This window comes from Heterocephalus glaber, unplaced genomic scaffold, assembly GCF_053883595.1.
Source record: "Heterocephalus glaber isolate CG9 unplaced genomic scaffold, H.glaber_assembly_v1.0 deba00001481, whole genome shotgun sequence".
Classification (NCBI taxonomy): domain Eukaryota; kingdom Metazoa; phylum Chordata; class Mammalia; order Rodentia; family Bathyergidae; genus Heterocephalus; species Heterocephalus glaber.
Genome location: NW_028258317.1, coordinates 16,105,875 through 16,127,390, shown reverse-complemented (window position 1 = coordinate 16,127,390; position 21,516 = coordinate 16,105,875). Strand labels below are relative to the sequence as shown.

General features: G+C 40.6%; 1 protein-coding gene across 1 annotated transcript in view; it reads left to right on the top strand.

Moving 5' to 3' along the window:
* The first annotated feature begins 1 nt into the window (after position 1).
* LOC101699457 (F-box/WD repeat-containing protein 12) overlaps positions 2–21,516 on the top strand; it is a 33,150-nt gene continuing 11,635 nt past the window's right edge. The window contains 5 exon segments of the mRNA XM_087184279.1: positions 2–280; positions 2,015–2,052; positions 6,045–6,208; positions 6,755–6,873; positions 15,842–16,051. Coding sequence (XP_087040405.1) covers positions 41–280; positions 2,015–2,052; positions 6,045–6,208; positions 6,755–6,873; positions 15,842–16,051 — 771 coding nt within the window. The 5' untranslated portion in view covers positions 2–40.

Below are 21,516 nucleotides of genomic sequence, written 5' to 3'. Positions count from 1 at the left end.
GTACCTGCTCGCGACAAGTAGTTAACCCTGGCGGGGCAAAATGTGCCGGATTGGGTGGTGGTTGCCTGGCGGGGCGGAAGTACGGACGGACCAAGACTGCAATTGGCTCGCGCGGAAGTGTGGTGGGGTGGGCGGATTACTGGGAGGGGCTGGACGGAAGTGGGAAGACCAGAGGCGAGTTGGACGACAGTTGGGCGAGATGGCTCTGCAGCTGGGTCCAGACGAACTGCTGCACGTATTTTTCTTCCTGGAGGCCCAAGACCTTATGTGCGCCACACAGGTGAACAAGGAGAGGGCGTGGCTCGTGGTCGCTGGTGTGTCCCAAAGCAGGCGTACGGCCAGGCCACCTCATCCTCCAGAAGTGTGTCTTGTGTTGCGCTAGAGGACTGAAAACCCAGGAGGAAGCTTGCAGAACGAATTTGGTTTCGTTTGGGGACCGCGCTGTGCCAATGTTACTTTTTTTTTTTTTTTGAGTGTTACACTTAAATTTAGCATTACTCCGGTTGGTTGGCCCTGGCATCTCCCTTCACGCGCCCCAGGGCACCAAATTCATAATGATAGTTTTAAATATATTCAGTGAAATATTGGATTTTAACCTCTATTATAGTGATAAAGAAACTGAGTATCAGAGAGTGATTTGCCAGAGGTGACCCTCAGAGTCATGCCCTGCTTTGTTATTGGTACCCTGGCTATTTTCACAGGAGTAATGTAGCTGTTAAGAGGAACAAGGTTTGAAGGAGAGGTGCTTTATACCCTTTGATAGCACCAACTTTTCGTGGTCAGTTGCTCCTTAGGTCTAATGTGATTCATAATTCCTGCCTCATATCATTGTGAAGGGCAGGATCTAACAGGTTTCTTAAAGGTGGCTAACATTTGTTTTGCAGGGCATGTTACTTAAAGATTTCAGTTGAATTTTGAACTAGAAACTCTAGAAAAGGAAAATGCTCAGATCTTTGCTTGATTTGGTTTTGTAAAATACCAACTTTACATCCTTACCAGTTGAAAAGACCTCTTAAGGGGCAAGAAATTTTGATCTAGGAGATGCATTAGGCCTGTGGAAGTGGGAGCCTGAGCTCAGAGAGGATCACAGTTGCTTCTGCCAGGCTTAGAAATACACATTTCTGGGAGTGGACCTTCTGAAGGGCTGGACCACCTAAAGCTGTAGAGCCTTGTCTGCTGAAATTGTTAGGGTCCAGAATCCAAAGCACTTAGCTGGGGAGGCCAGAAAGTTGCAGGAGGCAGGCCTGACCCTGAGGGAAAGAGGTCTGGTATTCTGATTCCCATTCCACTTAGGAAAGCATCCTGAGCCTCTTAAATGCACTTCTGCAGGAGAATTTTCAAGAGCAGGGCCTGCACAACACTCTCCCCTGGGGAGACTGGCATCATTCTGCAGTCTTGGCATCTCTGGGCCCTCCTCTTGGCCTGTGCCCTAGTCTACTTATTCATTGCTACACCCTTCATATGAGGTCTCTGATCTCCTTTCCAGTCTTTTCTGCTCACAGCAGCCAGAGCCATCTTCCTAAAACAGTTTGACCCTGCTGCTCCTCTCTGCAAAGTTCTCAGGTAGTTTCTCATTATTTTTGCCACTAAGACTTTTGGGAATTGGTCTAAGCCAATCTTCTGCTCCTTTTCCCATTTCTCCCCAACCAGAACTTTATGTTCTGATTAAACCAATTACACATCTTTTTCACCCTTAGGAATTCTAGTAGCCTAGCTGTTTGGTCTCTCCCAATAATGCTTCTGCCATTCTCGTAGAGAACAACTACTCATCCTTTGAAATTTGATCACCAATCCCTTCTCTGAGCCCCCCAACCATCCGTCTTGACCCCCTCTGAGTCTCTCCTTATGCATTTGATTGTTTTTGTCTGATTGTCCAGATTTGTGTCTAATTCCCCATGGTGAGTTTTCTTAAGTTTGGTCTGGGTCTGGTTTAGCTCGTTGTCCCCTTCACAGGGCTTGGCAAACTAGGTGCTGCCTGTTGACTGATCAGATATTGTCTCCCTCCTTGTTCTAGGTCTGGAATGAAGTTTCACAGACCAAGGAATTGTGGAGGTGAGTAAAGGAAGTTTAAAAGTGCAGCTGGGCATGGTGTTGCATTCCCATAATCCCAGCACTCTGAGAGGCTAAGGCAAGAAGATTGCAAGTTTGAGCCCAGCCTGGAAACTTAGTGAGACCCTATCTCAAAAATTAAAAAAAGAATTGGGGATGTATGGGTGCACTGGATAAATCTTCTGGGCACTCTGCACTTTTGGCTGTCTTGAGTGCATAGAAAGGATTATTCCTGGCCTGTATCACCTGGAAACTCCTTTCTGGTTAGGGACATGAGACTGTCAGTTGGAATAGTGATAGAAGGTAGTTACCACCGTCTGGGGGCAAAAGTGGACAGCAAATGAATGCACTTGGCTGACAAGCCAAATCCACAGAAATATAATCTAATTATTTTTAATTCAGCTTTGGTATAACAGCATAGCAATATGAGTATATAAGCTAGAACTTACAAAGCAGAAAGAAACAAAGCATAAAACATTTTTTGGATAAAGAAAATTATACAATGAAATATTACTCTGCCATAAAGAAGAAAAAATTTGAGCCATTAGTGGGGAAATAAGTGCACCTTGAGACCGTAATATTAAGTGAAATCAGACACACAAGCTTAAATACCACATGGTTTCTCTTATATGAGAAACCCAGAGTATAAATCATTTAAAGACCAAAATAAAAGATAGATCATAGGAACCAGGGAGGTAGATCTTTTGCACATGGGGAAGGGATCTAGAGATGGAGGGAAGGGAAGGGCAAGTAACATTGTTAAGATGTACTAGGTACGTGTACCAACTCCTCACAGTAAATGTAACCATTATGTACTGTAAATGTACTAATAAATTTTTAAAAAAGAAAATACAGAACATTTTAATCATTAAATTACTAAATTTTTCTAACTTACTCCTCCTTTAGAATCTGACATATTTTCTTTTGTAACAAGAATTAACTACCAGAAACTGGAAAAAGACAAGGAGGGGGAAAAAAGACCTGTCCAAACTCTTAGCTCTTGCTGAATACAGTACAGCCTTGACTATTGAGAAGGTGTTATAATTAATTGTAGTCGCTCATGGTGGAAAACACCTGTTCACACGTGAAGGTTCTACACAACATGGAGGAATCTTTATTCTTATTATTAGAATAACTATGCCTTAAGATATTTGAGAATTTGGGAATGCCAGTCTTAACCATATGTAGTTTGTAGTGTTACATAGCACTATTCGATTTGTTGCTTTTTATTACTAATATTAATTAGAAAAATAATCTTTTTAGTTAGTTTTGATATAAGAGAACTTTCACTAGAATTTAATCTGCAATTTGATGTAACATTTGGTTCTGGAAGAAATTTTTCTGTAGGTAAGTGAACAAGGTTATGTCTTGCCAAGTGTGTTTCTGTAAGAAATTGAATGAACTGTTTGCCTGAGTGAGATTCCTATGCAGGCTCTAGTCTTTGTTTTCCAGTTTTAGGATATGTGCCGATAGAGTGAGCACTAGCCTTTGTTCTCATCTTTACTGATAAGCCAGGGTAGGATTTTTCCCTCTGAATGAAATATATATTTCTTTTTTAAAAATAAATTTTATTTTATTTAACCCTTTCCCCCCCCAAGCCCCCTTCCCTCCCTGTGTACAAAAGCTTTGTGAAATATATCTTTCTTTGAGATGTTCAAAAAAATTCTCTTCAGGGCCAGGGATTTAGCTCAGTGGTTCTGCTGCCTGCCTCGAAAGCACAAGGTCCCAAGTTCGATCCCCGGTACCAAAAAAAAAAAAAAAAAAAATTCTCTTCAGTACATTGCATACCCTCCAGAGAGTAGGTTCCTGTGCAAGCTATTCCACTCTCTGTAGGCCACGTCACTAATGGATTTTCAGTTTGTTACTTTTCTATAGTATTTTTGCTGAATTTTTTAGTCTGAAGTCATGCCTTGTGATTGTTCTGTAAAATCCTCCAAGTTTTATATATTGGAAGCTACTTCATGTGAGTCAGTCTTAAACACACAAAGAAAATAACCTGGGAGGACTAGAGGCCCTCTCTGCCCACAGGGTCCTCCCGTATGGGCTCTGGAATCCTTCCCATGGAGTCAGAAGCTCTTCAGTACCTGGCACAGCCTGAGAAGTAGTTGCCCAGTGAGTGCATAGGATATGATGGCAGAGACAGGTTATGTTGTACCTGTTTAGAACAAGGAGTGTGGACCAGTTATTCCCCATCTCACCTGAGCCAGAGGATGCCAGTGTATCCTAAGTGCTGAAAGCCTCCATCTGACACCGCCCCGCCCAGCCCTTTCCAAGCAAATGCCAACTTTCTTTGAGCACAACTCCCATAACATTATAAGCTGCTGCTTTGTTCTGGAATTTAGAAACTTGAAGCCAGAGGAAGTACTAAAGAGCAATATTACTGTAACCAAATCTCTCCCTCTGGGCTCTTGTCCTGAAGGTGAAGGAAGAATGAAGCCAACAGGACAGCAGTGAGGAAAGGACCAGGTGTGGTTCATTAGAACAAAAGGAAAGCTCTCGCTTGTTGAGAGCTGGTTACAATGGAGGATACCACTGAAGCATCTAAATCTTGAGGTTTATATGTAGTCTTTGGCATGGGAAAGGGCAAATGGACTTGGGAAAATGAAGATATGCAATTGCCCCTGCTTGCTAGTCTTGTCTTCAGCAGATTTCATTAGTCCTTTGTCACTGGGGCTCCAGTTAGGCCTGTGTTCTTTGCACTCCAACTTTCTGAGGCTTATCTCACCTTGCCTTAATTTACTCAGTTCACTCAGGCCCTTGCCTGTTCCTCTATCTCCTAGTCTCAGTAGGACAAAGTCAGGGAGGAACTGGACCTATGTAAGACCAAATGTTTCATATACTTTTGAAAATAAATTGGTATTGATCAGAACTGGATTTTTAAAGTTAAGATTTAAATTCTGATCTCCAAGTCAACCACTAAAAAGTAACTCAAAAATATGGTAGAAGATTGACAAGGGAATTAAAATAGTAAAAAAGTGATAAATTAGAAGTAGTATTAAGTTTGTAAGGTTTAACAGGTATGTAGCCTAAGCTTTTTCACAGTATCTTCATCTTACTCAGGATGGCAATGTCTTTAACATTAAATGAAAAAAATATTTATCACAAAAGAGGGCAATCATGGAGGAACAGAGGGGGAAAAGATGGAAGACTTAAAAAATAGTAAAATGACATACATATATTTTATCTTTGCAGTAACTACATTAAATGTATATGAATTTCATACTCCAACAAAAAGGCAAAGGCTGACAGAATTGGTGAAAAAAATCATCCACTTTCATGCTGTCTACATAAGTCATATTTTATTTGTTCTGCAGTATTGTGCCTCAAGTGCAAGGCCTCATGCATACTAGGCAAGTGCTTGACCACTGGGTTACAACCTTATCTCTGGGATATACTTTAGACTCAAAGACACAGATAGGATAATAATAAAAGAATGAAAAAAGATACACCAGTAACTAGTAACCAAAAGAGTGCTGAGTGGCCATCCTACTAGCAGATAAAAATAGACAAATATAAAAACTGTTACTAGAGATGAAGAAGGATGTAATGCTAAATGAATTGATCTATCAAGAAGATATGACAATTGAGTATGCCCGAGTAACAACAACAAACATAGAAGGCTGTTAGAACTGAAGGGAGAAATGAGTAATTCAACAATAAGAATTGGCTATTGAAAAAAACTTAGCGTTTGAATCCCATTGCTTAACCTCTGCCTTTGTGTCCTCATGTGTAGAATGAAGACTCCTATTTCATAGAGTTGTTATGAAGGTCAATTGGATATGTAAGAGAGTAGTGCATGTCTGACAGGTAGCTAGCAATCATTCAATGTTAATCATTTTCCCCATTTTACAGGAAAGGAAGTTGAGACCTAGACAGGTAATGAGAGTTGTCCAAGGTTTGAAAGCCAGTAAATGGCAAAGCTGGGATTCAAAGCTAGACCTAGCTCCAAAATCCATGACAGCTATATCGTGCCAGATTGTGGTTCTCTTTTTCAGGCATCTGTGTCTGAGTCGCTGGTCCTTCTGCAAAGCCTCCTGGATGGTCCTGGGCACACAAACATGGAAACAGTACTATCTCTGCCAGTCTGAGCTGGAGTTCCGAGTGGCATCTGGGTGACCCGTGAAGGACTGCATCTGCAAAGCAATTGCTGGGCATAGAGGTACAAGGAGGGGATTGTAGTAGCTATGCCCACTCTGCTCATGCTCTCCCTGGGTGAGTCCAAGGGACGTGGCATTTGTGCAATGACTTGGAAAGTGCCACTTGCCGAGTACATATATGGCCTGATTCTATGTTGTGTTTTGTTATGTGAGCCTCACAATAACCTGTGAAGAAGGGACCATTACATGTTTCAGAGCAAACAAACAGAAACTAAGAGTCAGGAGTCATTCACAGTCATGTGACTAGTAGATGATGGACAGTCCTGGGAGTAGAACCCCATTATATCTCAAAACCTCCAGTTCTTTCCTATGTTAGTGTCCCCTGAGTAAGTGCCCATTGTGTTCCTGAGCTAGAGAAAGAAGAATGGTTTTTCTGCCAACTCTCTTCACCACTTGAAGGGCCCAGGATTTAGCTCAGTGGCACCGTGCCTGCCTTGGAAGCGCAAGGTCCAGAGTTCAATCCCTGGTACCGGAAAAAAAAAAAAATCTTGACTCATTCACCAGTTGAGTGTTCAGATCACAGACCATCTATCTTGCCTCTCTTATAGGATACATAGGGCAGCTGGCCTACATTTCAACCAATGAGTACTGGTTCAATGGAAGGGAGAAATCTGTGATTTGTACTCTGTCCTCAGACTGTACTGTGCGTGCCTGGGATTTGCATGAGGTGAGCTGGCCCTTAGAAAGGGAAGGTGATGATGAGATTGACCAAATTCTTACTTTGTACTTGGTCTTATCCAGTTATTTTAGAAAACTTCTGAGATAAGGGAGTGGGAGCCCCTCATTGTAGATGAGAAATACGAGCTTGCAAGAGGCTCAGTCACCATACTACCACCAAGCACTGAGTGAACCTGTGGTGAACATTTTAGTGGAGCCAGTCTCACAGGACAACTTCCTGGCCTCCTGCTGTGCTGCTCAGGGAGACAGACTTCACAGCAATACCTGGGGTGGCAGCTGCTACGCTGTTCTTCCCCCTTTCACAGTGGCAGCACTGGGCCTTGACCTGAAACCACTCAGTCATGTAACTCCACATTTGAACTGATGCTGGCCCCTGGCAGTTTTATCAAGATAATTACAGCTGTGGTCACCCATGTGTGCAAACCCGGATAATATGATTAACATTTTAAACTTTGTTCTCACATATAGTAACAAAGTTTTCAGTTTTCATATGTTTTATCTCTTTAAAGCAGCCAAACAAAGTATTCATTATTATCATCCTAACTTTATAGAAATATAAGCTGAAAAAAAAATATATAAGCTGAGACTGAGGGAAGGAATGTATCCCTGAAACTTGAACCTTCTGGTCTACAAGTCCAGGAGTTCTGCCTGGGGCCACACACAGATGAAACCCAATCTCCTATGATGAATATTTTTCCTAGAAATTATATTACTTCACATTTTTTGATGCCCTCATCAAACAAAGGCACCTTTAGTGTCTTATTTTGGTGGCATTGCTCAGGCCTTACATCTACTAGGCAAGTGGTCTGCCACTGAATTACACCCCTAAACCTGGTACCTTACTTTGTTATGTAAATAATCTCTGGGTAAGTGAGTGCTTATCTCACTGTTCATTAGGTTTACTGGAAGTGGATGTTGCCTCTAGCAGGTGATAAGTACCTTCCAAGTGAACATAGCACTTAGCCACAGCAGGTGAGTGAGGGACCACTGACCAGAGCTGTTGAGTGTTTCAGAGACCTAACTGTGTTCAGGGTTCAGATCCACCCTTACTCCCCATAGGGTCATCTCTCCTGAGAGACCTGCTTGTCGACCTGTGGCCACAGCAAGCTTGGCTTTAGGGGATGTTGGGTAGCGGGCCTTGAGAGCTAGCACTTTCCACAGTTGCCATAACAGAAATGTCTTTATTTGAAAGAGAAGTGCTTTGATTGGGGGTGGGTAACAGACTTTTTCTATAAAGTGCTAGATAGTAAATATTGTAGGCCTTTCAGGCCAGATGGTCTGTCACAACTATTTAACTGTGCTGACACAAAAGCAGCCATAGACAATATGGAAACAAATGAGAGTGACCATATTCCAATAAATATGGACAGTGGAATATGAATTTTGTGAAATTTTCATGTGTAAAATTTTTTCAAAATTTTTAATAAAATTATTTTTTCAAAAATATAAAAATGGGTGGAAGAACCTTACAGACAAAAAATAGAGTCGGTTTGGCTGTAGGGCATAGGTTTGCCAAAACCTACTTTAGTGTGTTTCATTATTCCCAGTGTGGGACATTTTTAGAGTGCCAGAGGCCCTACATGCCATTTTGCCTGGCTTCCTACCCTTATATCTTTCATGAGGAAACTAACCTTATTTTCTTTTTTAAAAATTAAGTTGTACAGTTGGTTGAATTTTTTTGTGCCCTCCAAAGTTTATGTCAAACTTAATCCTCAGGGCAACATGATTGGGAGTCATACCTTTTGAGAGGTGATTAACCCAGGAGGCCTCTGCCCTTATGTATGGAATAAGGTACCCTAATGAAAAAGATTACACATGTTTATAATCCCAGCACTTTGAGAGGCTGAAGTAGGAGGATCGTAAATTCAAGCCTAGCGAGGCCATCTTAGCAACTTAATAAGACCCTATCTCAAAATAAAAAAGAACTGGGGATATACATAGCTCAGTGTGAAGGTCCTGGGTTTAATCCCCAGGATTGCAGAACAAAAGGGGTGGAAGATTGATACTGGGAATTCCTACTCTGACCTTTCCACCTTCCACATGTCACCTTCATCCTTCTAGAGACCTTCCCCAGATAACCAAACATGCTGGTGCTTTGAATTCAGATTTCCTAGCCAGAGAAAATAAATTTCTTTTCTTTGCGAACAGTCTCAGGCATTTTGTTACAGGAGTGCAAATGGACTAAGACAATTGGAATCATAATGTGTAGCCTTTTCAGAATGGCTTCTTTGATAGAGCAACATACATTTAAGGTTTCTCCGTGTTTTTATTTTGTTTGGCTGTGCTGAGTTTTGTCTTGTGGCACTGGGAATTGAACCCAGGTCTTTATGCATGCTCTACCACAGATCTTCAACCTCAACATTTTTTTTTCACCCCCAACCTTTTAAAAATTTCATTTTGAGGCAGAGTTTCTAAGTTGCTATGGGTTGTATCTAGCCCTCCCCCCAAAGCTTCATGCACTCATAAATGGGGCTTTTGGAAGGTGGCTGGATCTAACACGTAATGCTGGGATTAAGGGTGTGTGGTGCTAAATTAGTCCAGTGATTGGAATTAAGATAGTTCTGGTGTGGCTGAATGGATTTACTGAAGACAAAGCCCCACCCTGGGTGTAACCAGCACCACCCAAAAGGGTTGTATGCTGGATAGGATAAAAGAGAAAAGCATGTTCTCTTCTGCTGCTTCTATTTGCTGCTCCTATTGCTTTGCTGTCTCCTGCCTGCTTGCCATGAACTATTTCTTCTCTGCCATCCCGCTCTGCCATTCCACCCTGTTTTGGAGCCAGCTGACTATGGACTAAAACCTCTGCAAACTATGAGCTGAAATAATTTTCAGGTTTCCTAATTTAACTTTGGATGTCGGGTATTCTTTCTCAGAAATGGGAAAAGTATTCGACAATCTAGAATTTGCATTCTGATTCTCCTGCATAACTGGGATTACATACCACCAGCTTGGTTATCTCAGAGATTTTAATCTTTTGGGTATTTTTTTGGGTAAACTTCACCGAGCAGTTTAGTTTTAATAAATACCTGGGTGGGGGGTGTGGTTCAGTGGCACAGTGCCTGCTTAACATGCACAACATCCTCTTGAATTTGGTGTGCTAATTGAGAATGTTTGCATCTACATTCATCAGGGGTAGTTGTTCTGTACATGTGTCATTGTCTGGTTTTGGTCAGGGGTAATACTGGCCATGTAGAACAAATTTGGCAGTTTCCTCCTCTTCAGTTACTTGAATTAGTTCAGAATTGAAATTAGTTCTTTAAATATTCATTAGGATTCATTACTAAAGCTGTCAGTTCCTGGAGTTTTCTTGGATAGTAATTTTTTTACTTTCATTGCTGGTTAAGTCTGTCTGGATATTCTATTTCTTCTTGATTCAGTCTTGATAGATGTATGTTTTCAGGAATTTACCCATTTCTTGTAAGTTTCCAATTTGTTAGCATAATTCCTTAATACAATCCCTTGTATTTCTGTAGTATCAGTTGTGATGTATCCATTTTCATCTCTAATTTTATTGAGTTTTCTTTTTTGTTAGTCTACGTAAGGGTGTCAGTTTCATCTCCAAGAAACTTCATTTTCATTTGATTTTTTTCCCAGTACTGAGGATTGAACCTGTGGCCTCACACATGCTAGAGAAGTACTTTACCAATCCCAGACCTAATTTTTTTAAAGCCTTGATTTATTTCTTCTCTGATCTTTGTATTTCTTTCCTTCCATTAATTTGGGGTTTCATTTATTTTTGCTTTCTAGGTCCTTAAGGTACATAAGTAACTTCTTTGAAATCTTTCTAGGTTGGATTTTGTTTTGTTATAGGTTTGAACTCTGGGCCTTCACACTGAGTTACATTCCCAGTCCTTTTTAAAAATATTTTTTATTTACAGGGTCACTCTAAGTGGCTAAGTTGCTCGGGCTGGCTCAAACTTGTAATCCTCCTGCCTCAGCCTTCCAGAGTGCCGTGATTACAGACTTGCATCACCATGCCCTGCTTGAAATCTTTCTAGTTTCTGATGTAGGCATGTTAAATTTCCCTCTGATTACTGTTTTTGCTATATCCCACAGATTTTGATGTATTGTGGTTTCTTTTTCATTTGTTTTTCCCTTTTAATTTCTTCAGTGTCTCATTGCTTGTTCAGGTTCCATGTATTTGTATATTTTCCATTTTGTTGTTGTTGTTTTCAGGTTTTCTTGTGGTCAGAGAAGATTATATTTCATTTCAATATTTTTGTAGTTCTTAAGACTTGATTTGTGGTTTATAGTATGGTCTATCTGGAGAATGTTCTATGTTCTGTTAAGAACAGTGTGTATTCTTTCTGTGTGTGTATATATGGGGGGGACACTGGGGATTGAACCTAGGGCCTTGTGCATACTAGGTAGGGACTCTACTGCTGAGCTATATCCCCAACCCTAAGAAGAATGTGTATTCTTCAGCTGTAGAATGGAATGTTTTGTGTCTTTTAGGCTTATTTGCACTATAGTACATGCAGTTCAACTCTGATGTATCTTTTTTTTGGTACTGGAGATCAAACTTGGAACCTTGAGCTTGTGAGGCAGGTGGCAACACTGAGCTAAATCCCTGGCCCAACTCTGATGTATCTTTATTGATTTTCTGTCTGAATGATCTGTTCTTTGGTGAAAATGGGATTTTGAAGTTTCCAACTCCTACTGTATTGCAGTTTTTCCCTATAGATCTAGTATTTGTTTTATATATTTGAGTGCTCTGTCATAGGTTTGTATGTGTTTATAATTTTTATACCTTCATGGTTAATGGGTTCTTTGACCTGTTTTTATAGCTTTTGACTCAAAGACCCTTTTATTTGATGTGAGTATAGCAACTCCTGCTTGCTTTTTAGATTCTATTTTTGTGGTATGTCTTTTCCAGCCCTTCACCTTTAGTCTTTACTGGTGAAGTGAGTTTTTTATAGGCAATATATCATTGGATCTTGCTTGTTTTGAATCAGTTTCTGATTGGATAATTCAGTTTATTTACATTCAGGTTTATCATAAAAAAGTACTTGCTCCTGCCATGTTCTTAATTGATTTCTTATTGTTTTGTATATTATTTGTTCCCTTCTATACCTCTTATTATTTTATCACTGTGGTTTTCTATAGTAATAATAATTTGATTCTTTTCTCTTTTTCATTTGTGTGTCTGTTTTACCAGTGAGTTGAATTCTTTCATATTTTTTCGTAGTGGTATTTCTTATCCTTTCATTTTAAGGCATAGTACTCCTTCAAACATTTCTTGTAAGGCCAATCTAGTGGTGGTGAATTCCCTCAATTGTTTTGCTTGTCTGGTATTATAGTTTGTACCTGCAATATCCCTTGTTAGATGGCTTGTGTTTAGATGTCCCCCCAAAGCCTCTTGCAGTCCTAGATGGGGCTTTTTCAGGGGTGGCTGGATCTAGAGTGTGTGGTGCTGGAATTGATTCATGGTGCAATGCTGGGATGAAGGACACTATTAAGGGTGTGAGTGCTACCTGCCCTAAGTATCCTGGATAAGAGATAAGGGACAGAAAGAGCTGTGGTCATCCCTTGTTGCTTTGCTATCTTCTGCCCGCCATGAACCGTTTCTCCTCTGCAATCCCTGTCTGCCATGTCACCCTGCCTTGGAGCCAGCTGATTATGGACTGAAACCTCTATGAATTGTGAGCTAAATAAACCTTTCCCCCTTTAACTTTTGGTGTCAGGTATTTTTTCATAGCAGTGAGAGAAAAATAACTAAGACACCCTCAAATGCCCATGTTTACTTAATGGTGTTCCATAAGTCTTGTAAGCTTTCTTTATTTTTTTGTAATGCTTTTTTCTTGCCCACCCCTCTGCCTTCCTGACTGATTTATCTCCAGAGATCTGTCTTTAAGTTCAGAAATTATTTCTTCTGATTGGTCTGTTGAAGGCTTCAATTCTATTTTGGTTGGTTTTAAATTTTATTTGGTTGATTGAATTCTTCAGACCTAAGATTTGTGTTTCGTTCCTTTCTACAATTTATATCTGCTGAATTTCTCATTCAGATCATGAATTCATTTTCTCACCTCATTGTCTCTTTCCTCTCGCATCTCCTTAAGTTTCCTTAGAATCATTTTTAATTCCTCTTGAGGAATCTCATAGATTTCCTTTATGTTGGAGTGTTTCTGGAGAATGATGGTGTCTTTTTTAGATGTCATGCTTCTTTGCTTTTTCATACTTCTTGTGTCCCTATGTTGATGTCTGCACATCTGGTTTAATAGTTGCTGCTTCCATTTTTATAGAGTAGCTTTCACAGGGAAAGATTTGTTTGTTTTGTTTAGATGGATATAGGGTGTCAATAAGTGCTTAGGGTGTCAGCCCAGAAGTGTAGCCTCCACGTAATTTCTCTAGCTATGAGATGATTTTACAGTGGGCTTAGGCTGCCAAAGTGGAGACCTACAGAAATAAGTAGTAGGGCCAGGGATTTAGCCCAGTGGCACCACACCTGCCTTACAAGTAAGTGCAAGGTCCTGAGTTCAATCCCCAGTACTAAAAAAAAATGAGTAGTGAGAGTGCTGGTGACAGCCACAACACAGGGGCACAGGCTGTGATGGGGTTTGTCCTTAGTGCTCACCAATGGTTTCTGGCAGCAACAGCCATGATGCTGGACCCCTTACTAGACTAGAGCAAGATGGAATCCAGCAGTGGCTGGATTTCCAAGAGAGCCCCGTGCTGTAGCAAGTGGTGCTAGGAGTAGGGGGTAATGTTCATAAGTTCTAGAGCAACAAAATCACATGAACCTGAGACAGCTCCACAGAGCAGGTTCAAAGCTTGTGAAGCTAGATTCTCTAGTAGGACTGCCAGTCTACACCCTTCCTGCTATCTTCTCCCAGCAATATGGCCACCCCACCAGGGAGCTGGGGATCAGTTCCAGTGTACTTTGCTCCTCTCTCTCTGCTGCCATTCTGAGTTTCTGTCAGAGTTTTAAAATATTTGTTTATTTATAAAATTAATGACAGTAATTTTGAAGGGCATAATTAAAACCACAGCAATGTTTTGCAGTTACCTTACACTTAAGTGATAGAAATGAAGATGCTACTACTTACATTGCAGTTCTCCATAGTTTAAAAGAGAGCTCTAAGAGGAGGCCCTGGGTTTAGCTCAGTGGTAGAGTGCTTGTCTAGCATATGTGAAGCCAGAGGTTTAATCCCAGCACTACAAAAAGAGAAGCAAAGCCCACCTAAATGATGTTTTAAAAACCAGTTGGACCGGGAATTTAGCTCAGTGGTTCCGCCGCCTGCCTCACAAGCACAAAGTCTCAAGTTCGATCCCAGTATCAAAAAAAAAAAAACCAATCATGTTCCACTCCTGTTTCCATAGAGGAAAGAAGGTTCTCAGAGGGATAAGTAGGCATCTAATGTATTAGATATCTGTTGACTTTGGTGGCGAGTGACAGTGCTTTTCCTCCACACAGGTTTAACTTTACTGAAATAATGGCAAATTGTTTGGGTCAACATTCACTATTTATATTATTATAATTATTAATCTAAATGGTTTTCCCAGCTAGGCCATTAGATACATTTATCACCATTTCATCCTCCTCCTGGCATAACCTTTTGTTGCCCCTGATGTCATGATATTTTCTAAATATTTCTTAATTTTCTGTGTACATAGTATTCAATTTCAGGGCTGGAGATTTAGCTCAATGTTGCTGCCACCTGCTTCACAAGCACAAGGTCCAGAGTTTGATCCCTGGTACGAAAAAAAAAAAAAAAGAATACAATATTCAATTGCACATTGATTTTTTTTTTTTAGTTTCCCACATTATGTTTTGTTCTCTGACTGCTGGAAAATTCTAGGGGTTGAGCTTGCCTCTTTCTAGACACATAGTATCAGATACTAGCAGAAGCATCCCTCTCCCCGCAGCCCCCACAGTCCTTGTGTCTCTCCACCCAGCATTCCATTCCCTTGGGAGGGCCCTGGAGTTGGGGACCCTAGGCAGAAATTAGCTACCACACTACAACACATTGTTTACTGGCTGCTGCTTTTTTGTTCAGAAACAGGAGAATTTTGCTGCTTTTTGCCCATTACAATAGCACTAATCACTTGTAAACTTTCTGTATTTCTCCAAGAGTCACTTATCATCACCCTAGTCACTAGTGCTGAGGTTGGTACTAGTTGAGTCGTATTAGCTGCTTTTAAGCAAGAGCAATCAAATGACGGGGGTGTGTGGTATGCTAATAGAGAAGTACTAAGATATGGCCAGAAAAATAGACTGGGATAAAATATGATACAAAAGAGATTATAGTGGCTTAAATTTGAGAAGAAACCTCACCATGCAGGCCTGGGAATTGTGGGGCTGCAGTCTGTGAGTTCATGGTAACACCCTGTCTTGGTGCACTGTGGGCTCTGTGGTAACAGGCTCTCTACCTCTCCATTCCCACTTTTAAAATACCAGGGGAGACCATGGCAGAGAGTCAGCTTGCAGCAGTCCTCTTCTGGATCAGCTGTTTGTGAGGATAGGCCTTGGCGAGGGCTGGCCTATGGCAACACCACTGGGCCATATTCCTAAGCAGGGCAGCTGCCATCTGTGCAGCATAAACTGTCACTGAAACTGGGCTACTAGAGTCAGGTGAAAAGGCATGAAAGTCCTCAGGTGACTGAGTACATTGTGCAACCACTTGGTGTGGCTGTGTTGCATCTGGCCTCCCTGTCAGTCTCTACCCTCCTTCTCCTTCCATTGAAACCCTGGATACCCACTGCAAGTGCTTCAGGTGTATCCTGTGTTGTGAGTGCCCCAAACCCCTTAGAGCTGCTGGCAATGCCACTCAGACTTCAGGTCTTTGCAGACCCTAGCTGGGCTCTTGCTTTTTCTAGGACACATCTATCTTTACTGTTTGAGGTCACATCCTCTTCCTCTGTCAGCCCCCATGTGTACTGTGCAGCATGGTAGGGTAGACACAGGCAAATGTATGCTGGTTGGATGCATGAAAATAATATATGCTTTTTGTTGACAGGGCACAGAGATCTGGTCCAGCCCTTGGCAGCCTGTTCCTCTGAAAAATTTGGTGACGTATCCTCAGCTGCAACTTTTTGTCACCACAGACAACCAAGGATTGATCAAAATGTGGAAAGCAGAGACTGAATGGGAATTGGCCTCCTTCTGCTTACCGACCTCCACTTCTGCAGTGGAGCCCTGTTACTGTCCAGAGGCCCCCTTCCTGCTGGTGAGTGAGCTGGCTCTCAGGACCTTCTGCAGGGACTGGCCTGGGCACTAATGCCATAACCACCTTGCTGGATGAGCCTGGAGCTAGGGATGGAGACTCCTTATCCTGTCCTTTTGCTCTACACATAGCAGCAGCCTGTCTTTCTGCATCTTCTCCTGTTCTTGTACATTAAGGTCCAGCTGTATGGACCACCTAGAGTTCTGTAGTAATGTGCCCTTGCTTTGTTGTCTCCTGCGTTTTCTTTGTACTTCTTTTTTCTTCTCCCTTTAATTTCTCTACTGCATTCCTGCTCTTTAGTCTGTTGGCTTTTGAGGGGTTTTTTTTGCAATACTGGAGATTGAACCCAGAGCCTTCACACTGATTTATATCCCCTTTATTATATGTATGTGTATATATATATTTTTTGTTGTTGTTTTGTTTTGTTTTTTGAGATAGATCTCACTGATTCACTGAATTACCCAGGCTAGGCTATAATCCTTCTATCTCAGCCTCCCAGAGTGCTGAGACTACAGGTGTACACCACCATACCTGGCTCTTTCATTCTTATTTTCAAATCCTTATTAAGGTTTAACTTAGGGAAAACTTATAACTACTTGGTAATATCAGTGGGGTAAAAAAAGGAGTGATACTTTCTAGACTAAGATTGAGGAGATAGAAATGAAAATCATGAGCCTATTACTGGGGGCTCATTTTGTCTTGAAGAGGCTCAGTATATCTCTGACAGTCTAGGAACATGGATGGAGTGCAGTGCAAGATGGAGTGCAGAGCCACTGCAGATGACATGTAAACCCTCATGCATTATGTGGGACTGCCAAGTGTTATGGCTGCTGTTAAAGGCATTGCACAGGTCCAGCTCAGAACCCTGCTCACCCACAGGAGTAAGTGAAAATCCTTACAAAGGTTACAAAGGAAGTTTTACTCTACACCTCACATTATTTCTGTTTTCAAATGCAGTGTTGAACACATACTTCAAACTAGGCACCAGAAGAAATGAGATCATATGAGCTAGAACTATGAGGTAAACAGCAGACAATGTGGAGAACCACAGGCTTTAGGCATAGACATTAAAATACCTGTGGTTGCTATCTTCAGAGAGATAAATTTCAGCAGAGAACTTAAAGCTGTAAGATATGAAGTAACAGATTTAGAATCAAGTAGAAATTCTAGAAGACTACCCAAGTTTAAGAACTCAGTGGTCAGATTTAACGGCAGGCAGATGACAGTCATACAGAGATTGGAGGAGGAGTTTGGGTGGTGACAAGGATATTTGCTTTACAATAATTTGCTGAGGTTTGTACAGTTTCGTATATATGTGTTACATGTCAATTGAAAAGTTAGGAGTGTACAAAAAACAATAGCCTTCTTGTACACAAATAACAGACTCACTGAGAGAGAAATTAGGGAAACAATTCCTTTTATAAAAGCATCCAAAAAAATGAAATATCTAGGAATCAGTTTAACAAAGGAAGCAAAACACCTCTACACTGAAAATTACAGCATTCTGAAAAAAGAGATCAAAGAGGATACAAGAAAATTGTAAGACATCCCTTGCTCCTGGGTAGGAAGAACCAATATAGTGAAAATGGCCATACTTCCAAAACTACTACATAGATTCAATGCAATGCCAGTTGAAATTCCAAAAATATACTTCACAGAACTAGAGAAAACAATCCAAAAACTCATTTGGTACCATAAGAGACCTAGAATAGCTAAAGCAATTCTAAGCAACAGAGACATAGCTGGGGGTATCACAGTCCCCAACTTGAAACTATACTACAAAGCTACTGTGATAAAATCAGCATGGTACTGGCAAAGGAACAGTCCTGAGGATCAGCGGAATAGATTAGAAGATCCAGAAAAAACTCCAGACATGCTCAGCCACCTCATCTTTGACAAAGGAGCCAACCACCCTCAGTGGAGGAAAGATAGCCTATTTAATAAATGGTGTTGGAAAAACTGAATTTCAGCCTGCCAGAGATTAAAACTAGACCCATACCTATCACCATGCACTAAACTAAGATCGAAGTGGATTAAAGATCTAAATATTAAGACAGAAACACTAAAATTACTGGAAGAAAAGTTAGGTAGAACTCTTGAAGACATTGGCATAGGAAAAGACTTCATGAACAAAACCTCAGCAGCACGGAAACTAGCAGAAGGAATCAACAACTGGGATCTCATCTTATTAAGAAGCTTCTGCACTGCAAAAGAAACCACCAACAGAGCTAACAGACAACCTACAATATGGGAAAAAAATTTTAGCAGCTGTACTTCAGACAAAGGACTACTATCTAGAATATGTAAAGAATTGAAAAAAATCAGACCCCCCCAAATTCAAAGACCCAATTCAAAAATGGGCATCTGAAATGAACAGACATTTCTCAGACAAGTAAAAGCAGCAAACAAATATATGAAAAAATGTTAACATCACTCGTCATTTGAGAGATGCAGATGAAAACAACCCTGAGATTCCACCTCACCCCAGAAAGAATGGCTGCTATCAAGAAATCAACCAATAATAAATGCTGGCGGGGTTGTGTGGAGAAAGGAACCCTGCTTCACTGCTGGTGAGAGTGCAGACTGGTGCAACCACTGTGGAAATCAGTATGGAGACACCTTAAAGAACTAGGACTGGAGGTCCCATTTGACCCAGCTATTCCCTTGCTGAGTATCTTCCCAAAAGAATGAAAAGTATCATATCACAGTGATATATGTGCACCCATGTTCATAGCGGCACAATTTGTAATAACTAAAGCTTGGAAACGGCCCAAGTGCCCATCAACTGGAAACTAGATAAAGAAAGTGTGTTTTTTTTTATAAAATGGAGTACTACTCAGCCATGAAGAATGAAAAACTAGAGTCATTTATAGCTAAATGGATGCATATTGAGGCGATACTCTTAAGTGAAATAAATAGGACACACGTGTAAATACCGAATAGTTTCTCTAGTGTAAGAAACTGATAGTGTAAACAAGAGTTAAAATGATTAAAATGGATAATTGATAATTTGAAATAGGAAAAAAGGTCCAAAGGAGTGAAGGGAGGGGAAGGGGAAGGGAAAAGAGGGAAAGGAAAAACTATGAGAAAAGAAAAAAAAAATGGAAATGAAATCTATGTAAATAGGGAAGGGTGGAGGGGGTGAAAGGCGCACAGGTAATGGGGAAAAAAATAAGAACCAAGATACACCATGTACAGGTACAGACACCCAATGATAAATGTAAATGAATTGTATACCTAAAATGTACCAATAAAAGAACTAAAAAAAAAAAAAGAAAAATTAGGAATGTAGAAGAAAATTGGAGAACTAGAAGATAAATCAGAAGGAATTGTCTAGAACAGTAGTTGTGAATCTATGGCATATATGCCACAGTGGGCTCTTTGTTATCATTGAAAACACTAAAAGTTTCACCATCACTGGTCTAGAATGAACCACAGGGTTACCAGCAGTGTTAAATGGGGAAGCAAGGGAAAGAGAAGAGGACCATGTTGCTTAGATTTTAATGGGCATGTGAGTCACCTGGAGACCTTGTGTAAGTGCAGATCTGATTCATTTGGTCCCAAAGAGATGCCTGAGATTCTGGCACTACTGAGCTTCCAGGTAGTACTGATGCTGCTGTCTATAGGCCATATGGTCCACAAGACTATAAAGAATCCACAAAAAATTCCAGTATTAACTGGTATCCTAGGAGTAGAGAAAGTGAATGAGGCAGAAGAAATATTTGAAGAGATAATAGTACTTTCCGAGAATAGATTAAGGATTAATCCATGGCATCAAAAAGTTCTGTAACCCTAAACAGAGTAAATAAAAGTAAATTTGCAAATGGACTTATCACAGTGAGTTGAGATAACTTTATGACTAAGGAAAAAAATTAATTAGTAGCTCTGGGGATTGAACTCAGAGCCTCACATGTTAGGCAAGTGCTCTACTGAGCTGCACACATAAGAAAAATTTTAATGGCAGCCAAAAGAAATAAAACTACCTTCAAGACTGAATGACATGGGCCAGGGATTTAGCTCAGTGAAGCCACACCTGCCTTGCAAGGGCAAGCTCCTGAGTTTGATCCCAGGTACTGCCAAAAGGAAAAAAAGGCTGAATGACTTAACAGCAGCACTGGAAACTGGATGACAATAGAATGAAATCTTGAAAGACATGACTGCTAACGGAAAATCCTGTTAGCAGAAAAGGTGTCTGTCAAGAATGAAGATAAGGGCTGGGGATTTAGCTCAGTGGTTTCACCGCTGGCTGCGCAAGCGCAAGGACCCGAGTTCGATCCCCAGTACCAAAAAAAAAGAATGAAGATAAGAGCTGAGGATATATCTCTGTGGCAGAGCACTTGTGTAGTATGTATGAGGCCTGGGCTAGATCATAGGACTGCAAGAAATAAAAAGGTAAAATAGACTTTTTAAAGCAAAAAATGGAGACTTTGCAGGAGTCCACTTAAAAATAGTAATAGAACTTTAGGCAGAAAAAAAAATCACAAATGAATTTTGGAGGACCAGGAAAGATTCCAAGCAACAATGGTAAATAAAATCTAAATGAATTGACTGTCCAAAACAGTAAGAACATCTTACGCACTTTCATTTTTTTTATTTTTTGGTACCAGGGATCGAACTCAGGTCCTTGTGCTTGCAAGGCAAGTGGCGGAACCACTGAGCTAAATCCCTGGCCCTGCACTTTTAAATACATATGGAAATAAAACGTGTGACATTTGCATTTAAGTTAGAAGGAGGTTGGGGAAAAAATAAGAACCAAGATGGATTATGTAAAGGTGCAAATTTCCAATGATGAATGTCATTATATTGTATACCTTAAATGTACCAATAAAATTAATAATAAAAAAAGGAGGTTATGAGGAACTAAAAAGTCTTTAAATTATCAGTCTGGAGTGTACAAGGCCTTGCTAAGAGAGAGAGGAAGGGAGAGGGAGCTAACCAGCAGTCCATATATGTAAGAGTGTTAAACCTAACTACTTCTCGAAGTGATGACATTAAAATGAGACTTTTAACCTACCACCCAAGCAATCATTTTTAGAGATTAGTGCTGTAATTAGTTTAAGAGAAATAGGTATTTTTATGCATGATATATAGGAATAGATGGATGCTTTCAAACATTTATTTCACTGATAAAAGTTTTAAATATGGATACTCTGGCCTCTTAGTTGCAGGTCTAGGGATCTCTCCTGACACAGTGCCAGCTCTTGTGCACAGGGTTGTACGTGGTGGAGTCCTTACAGCAGTGGCCTGTTTGCAATAACAAACCGAGAAACACTTTAAATTCCCATCAGCATGAGAGGAAGTCAAAAGAAAATGTCCATTAATGTGGAAAGATTTCCAAGGAATATTTTAGTTATAACGTATAAAATGCAGATAGCGAAACAGCACTCCAGTGTGACCCAGTGTGCCTTTGCCGTTGGTTAGCAAGGGCACCAGAAGGTCATCCCAAAATTTCCTTCCAGAGTCTTTGC